This window comes from Rhagoletis pomonella, unplaced genomic scaffold (assembly GCF_013731165.1).
Source record: "Rhagoletis pomonella isolate Grant_MI unplaced genomic scaffold, Rhpom_1.0 Rhpom_scaffold_00814, whole genome shotgun sequence".
NCBI classification, from domain to species: Eukaryota; Metazoa; Arthropoda; class Insecta; order Diptera; family Tephritidae; genus Rhagoletis; species Rhagoletis pomonella.
Window position 1 is genome coordinate 34,855 of NW_023459368.1, and position 11,779 is coordinate 46,633.

The 11,779-nt window shown below is 35.0% G+C and overlaps 1 protein-coding gene across 1 annotated transcript; it reads left to right on the plus strand.

Moving 5' to 3' along the window:
• The first annotated feature begins 5,953 nt into the window (after positions 1–5,953).
• Positions 5,954–7,230, plus strand: LOC118751578. The gene is made up of 2 exons (XM_036486399.1): positions 5,954–6,300; positions 6,377–7,230. The coding sequence occupies exons 1-2, from the start codon at positions 6,147–6,149 to the stop codon at positions 7,228–7,230; spliced, it is 1,008 nt and encodes a 335-aa protein (XP_036342292.1). The 5' UTR covers positions 5,954–6,146.
• The last annotated feature ends 4,549 nt before the right edge of the window (positions 7,231–11,779 follow it).

The following is an 11,779-nucleotide window of genomic DNA, read 5'->3' on the forward strand; positions in this document are numbered from 1 at the left end:
GTGGTGAAAAGTAAAAGTTCATTTGCAAATTGTCATATATGTACGATAATGGTGCATATACGGAACATGCGAGTAACAAGATTATTATGTGAGTAACGATTCGGTACTTCGAGTCAGGGGTTGTACTCGTTACTCAGTAACGAATACATACGGTTTGCTACAGCTCTAATAAATCCAAAAATTTAAGTAATTTTCACTTCAATGAATCTGGTGAAACGCAGCTTTAAGTCATTATAACAGTTATATTTTATCGAAATTCGACAATATATTTCGGCAGCGTCGTAGCCGTGGTACTCGCGCGATGCATACCATGCGCCGCTTCATAGGCTTGACAGACGATCTTCGTTTGTTGTATGTTATTAGTTGCGTTCGCGTAGCTGTTAATTGTTCACGTTTAACCAAAACTTTCAAGTGTTTGCGTTCGCGTACGCAAAAAACTTGCAAAGTAGGGGAAATTGAGAGAGCAAAGTGACATTTCATTTTGCGGGGAAGCTGCTGGAAAAATTTTTGCCAACAGCAATTTGCCAACAGGAAAACAGCCGATCAAAAACAGCTGGTTGGAATTTACGCGTACTTTTCGTACGTTTTAAATTTTACACTTTTGAATGTAAACAAAAATTATATCAGCTGTTCGTCTTACTTGCAAGTTTCTGCAAATTTTCTGTTCGCGTAATATTTTGGATATCTTTCTCTTATGAGAGAACAGATGACATTTCGCCGGAATTTGGCAGTTGGATGTTTTTTACTGGAGATTTTAAACGAACGCACCTATTGGCGGCAGACTATTATTTTTCTCCTTGATACTATAAAAAGAAGCATTTACATTAATTTCATCTTTTTTTTTTTTTGTGTTGTGTGAGTTTGTGTTGTTGCTTTGCGTGTATTTCGTCATTTAAGCGAGTGTTCTCTTGTGGCTCGGTTGCAAAAGAATGGACCTAATAATACAAGGTTGGATAACCTGGCAGTTGTCTCGCTCCCGCATTCTGTCTTAGCCTGTGTTGCTTTCTTTTTTAATTTATAGAAACTACCACTAAAATACAAGGAGAAATATTATCTTCGTATAAAAAGTTCAATATGCCGATATTTTCATCGATTGTTTCGTGGAAATTGATTTTCCTACTACGCAAATTCAAGTAAGTATGCCAAAAGAAATCAAAAATAATGGAACTATTTTGAATTAAAACTATAATTTACATATTTCTTTGCAGAGTATCGGAGTATTCAAAACTTTTATTTAAAAACCTGCGTTTTACAGCAGGTGCAGCCGTTGCAAGTAAGTTCTGCGCGCTAGGATATCTGTGTGTCCGTCCACGTTTGGTGGTGGGAATTACAACTACAGCGATTTATTTGGAGAAGTGCAGCCGTTTCATACTTACAAGTACACCACCCCATAAAAGTGCAAATATAAATAAAGGGTTTTTCTTGTGCTGGTCAGGATCATGTGTGTGTCCGTCCACGTTCGCTGGTGAGGATATTTTCACCACTGCAGCTTTGGTTTGGTCAAGTGGAGCCTCTGCATAAGCCCTGTTCGCGTACGCACTATCCAGTAAATACAGTACTAATTTTACTGGTTTTTTACTGGATGTCGTTTTCGTACGAAAAAACTTGCAAGAAACTAGCAAAAGAGGGGAAATTGAGAGAGCAAAAATGACAGCTGACCTGCAAGTTTTACTGGATTTTTACTGGATAAATTTTACTAGCAACTATTTGCTAGTAAGAAAAACAGCTGATGGCATGATGCTTATTGTAAATCACATTAAGAAAATAATTGTTTGTGGTACTTTTAGAGTTGCAATTGACAAAATAAACCTATTTAAATATATAATAAGATGGAAAAGACTTCTAAGAAAATTCCATCGGAAAATAACAAATTAATCAGCTGTTCATAAAACTAGCAACTTCTTGCTGGTTTTGCGTTTTCGTACTTTCTTGCATATTTCACTCATTGGGAGTAAATATTGGCTTACTCTCCGAAATTTGGTTACTGGCAAGTTACTGGATATTTTTTGCTGAAGAATACGAAAACACAACTAAAGCATCGTTCACTCAAAATCGGTACGCATGAAATGGGTTATATCTTTTTAATAGGTTTTCAGAAAATAATATTTAATATGTTAGAATAAAGAGAAAGCATTCCGTTATAGATACATGTTAACGAGAGTTTCATATTTTACTTGGATTAATAAATAAGAGACAATTTCTTTGATAAGGATACAAATTTCTGAACACCCGTTCTATAGACTTGGGTAGTCAACTTGCTCTACTAAAATATCTTTAGTTTATGTTTTTCCACGGCTCGCACATCTCTACTAATTTTGTTTTAAATAAATACCATGGCGCGTATTCATAGTCCAGCAACTAAGTCGAAACTAACAAAGTCGCAACTTAAATTTAAGTACCAACTTAAAATTTACCTCTATTCATAGTCGCATTTCAGACTTCTACTAAGTAGTTTCGACTTAGTTTACGAAATAGCAAAACGAGTGTGAAAATGTATCGATTTTTCTTTACGATATTTTCGAAAAATTACATTTTTATTAAATAATATCAAGTTTGATCATCCGTTTATGTAATTTTTATTTTCATTGCATGATTATGCAAAAGAATAAGGTATAATTTTCTTGTTAATTGTGTGAAATAGCCAGAACAACCGCAGTGATGTGAAGTCGATGTTTATCGAAAGCATGCTGTGAAACATACAAATAGTAGATATCTAAATGTTATGCACAAATTTACTTTAAAAGAACTAGCGTGAAACTGACTTATTATTTGAAAATTTATCTAAATTATTCCAATTACAAAATTGTGATGTAGCTTTATTCGAATTGTAATACGCATTTAATTTCATCTTCCGATTAAAATGGAGTTTATTCAATATCATCAAAATCACCCTCTACCAACTTAATTTTTACATATTTCTTCTGTTTTCCCTTAATTTGATAAAATACTTCTTCCTAGTTACGACTTAGTTGCAGCTGCAGCCGAAACTAAATTTTAAGTTGGTACTTAGCCAGAAAAATTAAACTAAGGCGACTATGAATAGCTTTAGTTGTGACTTAGAATAGTTTGGACTTAGTTGAGCACTAAATATGACTATGAATATGCGCCCATGTATTTTTCGATTTGACTTAAATATGTCATATTCGTAAATTGATGACTTCCAGAACTTTATTCAGATCATTGTCTTCAAACCGATTTAAAGTTACCTGTGAATAATTAGTTTTCATAAAAACCCACCAACACTTTACCAAAGGTCCAAAGAAAAGGATACAATGAAATAACACTTTGTGCAAGCGCACCTTCCAGCATATTTCTGGGGTCATTTAACCCATTGTGGAGTCTGATCGAGTTTTAATGAGACTGCCTCGATTCTCTTGTCAGTTCATAGCCTTTTGACAACTGTGTCAACTTCTATAGATTTAGTTGTAAGAGGATATCACCCTGTTTCTTTTTAGCTTAAAACTTTTAACGTGGGAGTTGACCGAAGTCCAGTTTTAAACATGTTTTATTAGACATTATTATAAAATACCACATTAAGTGTGAACATTGGGGTAATGTAAACGGGTGCGGTTTTTGTTATAAAATGTATTTAATCTAACAGAATTTTATGTATTATAACTCGACAAGGTTTAAGTCTTGCCATTGCTTGCATTCGCTGAACTGTGGATAACCGTTTTCCAATTTTCTCGCACGATCTTCTTCTGATAAGCTGTTTTTTTTCCTAATTCAGGTAAAGAGCCTTGTCCTTAAGCTGGTGCGAAATGATGTATTTTAATGATAAGCTCACCCCGTTAGTTTAAGCAGAAGGAATCTATTCATTGATTTTTGGAGGATAATTATAAGTTTTTGGTACATTTAATTTTAATTTGATTTTTGATCTCGAAAATGTCGGATTTTCAACGAATTTGTTTAACATTATTTTTTGAGCAGCAAATTCCAACGCGAATAAAACTGTCATATAAAAAGCCAGTACTATGAAATTTAAACCTAATAAGGGTAGATCTATTGTCTAACGATCTGCATTGCAACTTTTTAATACATTCCAACAATTTCTGTACAGAAATTGCTGGAACGCGTACCGATTTTGAGTGAACGATGCTTTATACTTACAAGTTAGTATACCACCCCATAACAGTGAAATGTTAATAGAGATTTTTTTTATGCACAAAATGTAATTCAATTTAAGATATTGAACATGTAATTTTTAAATGCAACAAATATAATAATTTTTAAAAGATTAATTTATATACATTATATCAATTGCATCTTTACTATTTGTATATCTCTTCATATCGCACACCGTCTTCAAAAGAGTCACAACTCAAAATAATATAGAAAATGAGAAAAACTATTTCTTAGCACATGATAATCATAAGGGCAAGGGCGACTTTACCTTCGTTTTTTTAACAAATTATAACAAAAATTTGCTCAAACTTTTGCTGAAAGGTAAATAAAAGCATGTGTACATTTTAGGCGCATAATCTCAAAAATGACAAAACTTGAGTTGTGACTCTTTTAAAGACGGTGTGCGATATAGTCCCTTTGAATAAAGAATTTGTTTAATTCTATTAATTTTGCTTAATATATAATATAATATTAATGAAACCATGGTTTATTTTGAATAATTGAGAATATTTGTCGATAAGATTTTTCTTTGGTCAGAGTTGTATGTGAATAAAATTCTCTCATTCTTCATTTATTTCATTTTCAAAATCCATATAGCATGTTAAATATACCATAAAAAGTTAATTCATTGTCTGTTGTGTAGATCAGTGGAATCTGCTTTATATTGTTAGGCAAAAGGATTTCGACAACTTTGTTGCGTAATTGGTATCTTTATTAGTTTTTCTTATTGAATTCTCCAAAAGTCTGCTTCGCTGGAACTGATGTCTTGCTAGTCGTCTTGCACAAGGAACGAATAAACAAAAGTCCCGAGCTCGCTTTTTCTTGCCGACCGGCTGTCACAAATCGGGCCGGGTCTTTCGTGTTACGATGCAATGTTTAAGTTCCAGGGATGCATACAAGTGGTAGTAGCTAAAACTAATTCTTAGGTAGACGTGGAATTTGGTATAGCATACCGATACAATATTACAATGTTAAGCCGTGCAAGCTCATAACAACTTAACAGCTCGGCCATTCTGACAATTTGATCGTCCCGATCAACGATAGTCTTTGAGCTTGACCATCTTATACAATTGACAATTGAAAATATGTTCCATAAGGATTCAGTACGATAAACTACACCTTTTCCAAGAGTACTTCAGAAAGCATCAAATGTACTTCAGAATAGTCATTTGTACTTCAGAAATAGTAAAATGTACTTCAGAATAGTAAATTGTACTTCAGAAAAAGTAAAATGTAATTCAGGATAGTCCATTGTACTTCAGAAACCGTAAAAATTATTTCAGATACTGTAAAGTTTTCTTCAGAATAGTCAATTGTACTTCAGAAACTGTAAAAAGTATTTCAGAATAATCAATTGTACTTCAGAAACCGTAAACTGTACTTCAGAATAGTCAATTGTACTTCAGAAACCGTAAATTGTACTTCAGAAATCGTAAAATTTACTTCAGAAGACGAAATTTACTACATACATACATATTGTAATTATTTAAATGGTATATAAAATGGTATTTTTAAATATGTTTATTTTTTTAATATATTTTCCAAATTACAAGTCCATAGAAGCAGTTTGTTCGCAATGTGTACTATATATTTAAGAATGAAACGATTAAATTAATGCAGACTAAATTATGTTCCAACTGCCAGGTCGTATAAAGATAGTGCATTTGCATGGATGAAAACTGGTATAATGTTGAATCGCTATGCCATAATCGCCACCAACAACTGTCGCTTTTCCCTCGTCAACGCCCGGATCAAATAATAATGTCGCTTGTACATACTCCATGTAGTAAATGCTTGCATGGTAAAATTCGGACTATGAACAAATATATAGCCTTCCGCTTTATGCTGATATGGCAAACTACGTACTTTACATTAATTTTACTTGTTAATATTAACATTTTCTTATTGAAAAAATAATCAAGTTCAACATCTTGTAATTTTCATTCGATTGTGATTTATCGCACCTAAGGCAATTATTAATTTTTTTTTAAATAATTAAACTGAATAAGAAGATCTAAGAAATGGAGGTGCAAGATAAATGCGTGATTTGCCAAATCAGCATGAAGCGGAAGACTATAGTCCGCATTTTACCGTGCAAACATTTGTTACATGCGTTATGTTCAAAGGAGATTGTGGAATCTGGGTCTTGTCCGATTTGCAGACAAGTTATTACTGGTAATGTATTTTTTACCGTAAAACCACAAATTATTTTAAAATATAAATGTGGTTTTAAATTTATATGTTTATGTAGAAACTGAAGCGGTTCAGCGCAAAAAATATAAAGCCTACACGAGCCAGGACAGGAGCAGAATTGTAGAAGCTGCAAATAGGAACGAGGACTGGGTAGGATTGGCAGGATCATTGGGCGTAAACTACAAAACGGCCTATACATGGGTGACGTCCGGAAGAGACAACTCGCTCCAAAGGGGAGGAAGAAAAGCGAAGTACCTTACAGACGGGGAATTGGACAGTGTAATAAAATGGGTAGAAGAGGACTGCACGGTAACGCTAAAGAAATTAAAGACTAAAGTTCGGAATGCTTTCCAAAAAGATGTCTCAACCTCCACAATGGGAAATCATTTGCAAGGTAGATTGTATACAATTAAAAGTATACACCACCAGCCAGCAACCATTAACAGTGCCGTAAACAAGGCCAAGCGCGCGGAATACGTAACAACGTTGAATTCATATATACAAGCCGGAAAGCAAGTGATATATATCGATGAAACAAACTTCAATTTGTTCTGTCGTCGTAAACGGGGTCGCGCTCGCTCTGGATGTAGAGCAGTTCAAATACTACCAGCTGCGCGAGGACCAAACATTCACCTGATTGGAGCTATTGCCACTTGCGTAGTAGCGATGGAGCGCCGTCGCGGATCCTTTAAAGCTTCGGACGCATGTCAGTGGATCCATACAGTGATACAGAAGTGGGTTGACTTGGGTAACAACCTCGGGGATCTGGTTGTTGTATGCGATAACGCTCCGTGCCACTCCCACTTAGAAAGTGCAATCAACAACTTTAACGCGACAGACAAAGCAACGCTCCTACGTCTTGGACCATATTCGCCAATGTTGACTCCAATTGAGAATATTTGGTCTATGTAAAATTAAAACGTATGTTAGGACAAATATTGGCATTCCAGCTACATTTGGTCCGGGCGTTGTCGAGCAAAGGCTCTCTTACTTGGAGCAACTTATTGACGAGGCAAAAGCGACAGTTGTTGGTGGAGATTGTGGCAGAGCCATTCAACATTCTACCACTTTTCACCCAGATGCACTATCTTTATTCGATATGCCAGCTGGTACATAATTTAAAACTGCATTAATAAATTAATTGTTTCATTCTTAAATGTATAGACATTGCGAACAAACTAATTTACTTGTAATTTGAAAAATATATTAAAAAGTAAATATATTTAAAATCACTATAATATATATACTATTTAAATAATTACAATGTGTACGAATTTTCGTCTTCTGAAGTACATTTTACGATTTCTGAAGTACAATTTACGGTTTCTGAAGTACAATTTACGGTTTCTGAAGTACAATTGACTATTCTGAAGTACATTTTACGGTTTCCGAAGTACTATTGACTATTCTGAAGAACATTTTACGGTTTCTGAAGTACAATTGACTATTCTGAAGTACATGTGACTGTTCTGAAATACATTTTACGGTTTCTGAAGTACAATTTACCATTCTGAAGTACATTTTACGTTTCCTGAAGTACAATTGACTATTCTGAAGTACATTTTATAGTTTCTGAAATACATTTGACGCTGTCTGAAGTACTCTTGGAAAAGGTGTAGATACAATGCGATGGAATATTAATATAATCACTATGAAATATCTTTATACAATGATAAGGTTTTGTTCTAAATTCATATCTGATCTTGATATCTAATATAAACCTCTAAGAGATTTTTTCTGAACCACTTTCGATATTATTGCGCCAGACCGCCCATTTTCTCATTCTACATGCTTCAATTATTCCTTCGTAAGGAATTTGCGTTATCTGGAAATTGTCAATGACCGATATTACGTACCGATCGTTAGGCAATACTTTCTTAATATTGTACGGTCCTTTATACTTTGGTATTAACTTTTTATTTGTGCCTGATGTTGTATCGATGTTTCGCATTGCCACAAATTCCCCTTCGGAAAACGATTTATGAGGTTTGTGATCACGTTCGAATGCCCTTAGGCTTTTCTCTTGAGTAAGCTTAAGTTTGTGAAACGCTGTTTCGCGAAATTTTTCTAAGTCCCGATTTGGGTGCGCCCTTTCATTTAAATATGCGCTAAGAGAATCGATTTCGGGTCCTTTTTGCGGAACGCCGAACAAAAGGATCGACGGCGTCTGACCTATACTTACTCGTAATACGTTGTTCATTGCATATTCAACTTTGTTTAATAATTTGTGCCAATCTGAGGGTTGTATAGGTTCGGTAATTTTTGCTAACGTCATCTTGAGTGTCCTATTTATGCGCTCGACCTGCCTGAGGAGATGCAGTTGCACCTTTAACATGTGTAATGACATTATCAATTAAAAAGGAACTAAAACCCAAGTGACGTAAAATAACTTCCTCTGTCGCTGATTATTATTTCAGGCCGGTTATAATATTCAAAAAATTTACTCAGACACCCGACTACCTCTTTTGTACTGGTTGAATTGGCTGAATACAATTTTACGTATTTTGTAAAGGCATCCACAATAACTAATATATGTTTCGTTTTTGAAGCTATAGTTGGAAGTGGCCGAAATGGTCAACGTGAAGAGTATGAAAAGGAACAGGTTTCTTGGGAATATTGTGCAATGTTCGATTATTTGCATGTCCAGCTACGCCAAACATAATGCATTTTAAACAGTTCTTGATGAAATGATCTCCCTTGCTATCCATATTAGGGAACCAATAATGATGTTTTATTTCGGCAATACATTTAGCAGTACCCATATGACACAGTTTTTCGTGAACCAGCCGAATAACATTGTTTTCCATTTATGCAGGCACGTATAATAACAATATTCCATCTTTCGATTTCCTATACACTAGTCCATCGTCCAGTTCATAGTTTTTTACAGGTGCGGATTCTAATTCGTCCTCCAGGTTTGATATCAGCTCATCTCTGTTCTGGGTGACTTGCAATTGTAGGTTAACACTATCATCATCTATTACGGAAACTACCTGCTCTGCACTCTCGAAGGTTTGAATGTCTACGGGCGTCTGGCAGCACCTACTTAAGGCGTCCACATGCCCCATGAGGGGGGGGGGGGGGGGTAGTAGCCTGCGAGAAATATGATATTGGGTGAAATCGTCCATCTTTTTGTTTTTGAAGGAGGATACCACCAAACCTATTGATACTTGCGTCGCAGTGCAACTCGGTATCTATATCCCTATTGTATAATGCTAGTATTGGCTCTGAAGCTAATGTAGTGCAAAGGTATTGAAACGAATTTCGGCACTCATCACTGAAGTCGAATTTTACAGTCAAGTTCTTAAGTGGCTTTGCTATACTTAAAAATGACGGAATGAATCTTCTGAAATATGAGAAGAGGCCTAAACTCTTTTCTACATCTGACACATTTTGAGGAACAGGAAGACGACGAATAGCCAAAATATGTTCATCATTGGGCCTTATATTCCGTTTACTTATGGAATAAAAAGTCTATTTCGTTGAAGTAGTACTATGTGGAGCACAAGTGTTTTTGTCCCAATTGCAATATCATCCATGTATACTGCCACGTTTCCTTCTCTAACAATAGGCTGAAGCACGAAGTTAATAAATCGTTGAAAAACAGCTGGAGCATTCTTTAAACCCAAAGGCATATTCAAATACTCGTACTGCCCACTTGGCGTGACAAAAGCTGTATATTTAATAGAATCCTCAGAAACTTTTACCTGATGAAACCCACTTTTTTAGGCCAGTATAGTGACAAATTCATTGCCTTCTAATTTTTCCAAACAATCATCTATTCGCGCTAGGGGGTAGCCATCTCTCTCCGTAATTTTGTTCAATTGCCTGTAATCGACACACAGTCTTTTTTTACCGCTTTTCTTTTTCACTAAGACTATCGCGGACGAATAGAGGGATGTGCTAGGTCGTACATGTCCTGATGTCAAAAGTTCATCGACCATTTTCTCTATTTCCTTACGGTCGTTATATGAGAATTTACGCGGTGCGGAAGAGATTGGTACGTCGTATTTCAACCTTATACTCATGGCATACTCATGCTTGACTTGTGGTATCTTATCGAAGTTCGAATAACTTTGCTCGATAATGTTTTTAACGGCGTTCACTTTTCTGCTTCAATTTGGGGTCAATATTATACCTATCCATATCAAATGTGTCAATGCTAAATATAAACTCCTCGGAATCGTTGACACTCGTAACTTCTGTCTTTTCTATTTCTGAAGCCTTGCCGAAACTCTTTTCACACAATGAACACTTCGTTACAATTCTGTCAGTTTTCAATCATCGTATATACTTACAAGTATGGAATCCTATGCCCCTTTTTGTCTATTCTCTTTCTAACAGCGGACGTGCCTGCCAAACTGAAAAGCATGATGGCTGCAGTGTTTGACAGGCACGTTCGATGATGCGAACGGCAATGGAAGGTAAGAAATGGAAGATGGATGACATGAGAATGAAAGAATTTTAAATAGCAGAATGTCGAACCAAAACGAATTTCAAAAATCTGACAATGCGAATTACGTCAAAATGAAAGAAATGCAAAATACCGAAATGTCGAAACAGAAGAAATAGATGACAGGCACGTGTTCAAGGGTTACGTGCAACAAAAAGAGTTGTTGTGTTGCGCCATTCAATATTAAAAAAAAGTACTGTGGTTAAATACGCTTTTCTATTAAGTTGAAAAATTACATATTTCGCCAGCCAAAAAGTGTACAAATAAATATATAGCATATTGCTACAAGATTTATTTATAAAAACGGTACATGCTTATGACCTTATTCATAAAAAAGAAAGTAAGTAAAGTAACATTAAAAAAATCGATTTGCTTACTTTTTAAGAATTTGGGAAAAACATTTAACTTAAGTTTTTGTGCACCCATCTCTTTTTCTGTTTATTATTTTCAAATTTTTCTTTTCCTTAATACTCATTGAGTTTTCATTTACACCCAGCAAAAATCAAAATATTTTATAAGAAATTTGTTGACCGTTTCTCGCACACTTCTCTCATGCTTTTTTATCGTAGTCAAGGTGTATTAAACAAGGTGTGATTGACAACTCAGTGCGGCTCTCTTTTAAGGTACTATAATGTCAAAAAGTATAAACAAACGAATTAACCCTTAGTGATGCATGTATCTTGTCAGCACTGATTCCAAGGCTTTTATTTTGATTATAGTTTTGTTTTACTTATATTACCTGGAATATATATATTTTGTCAATAAAATAAAACAAATCTATATATATAAAAAGAAGTTACATTTCCTTGGTAATCTTATAACTCAAGAACCGCCGAACCGATTCCCACGGTTTTGCATTCGTTGGAAAGGGCTCGGGCTCCGTGAGGTTTGTAGCAAAGAAAATTTTTAAAAATAACTAGGGTCTCGAGATATAGACCAAAACGTGGACCTGGGTAACCTAGGGTGTATTTGTTCAATATGGGTATCAAATGAAAGCTGTTCATGAAT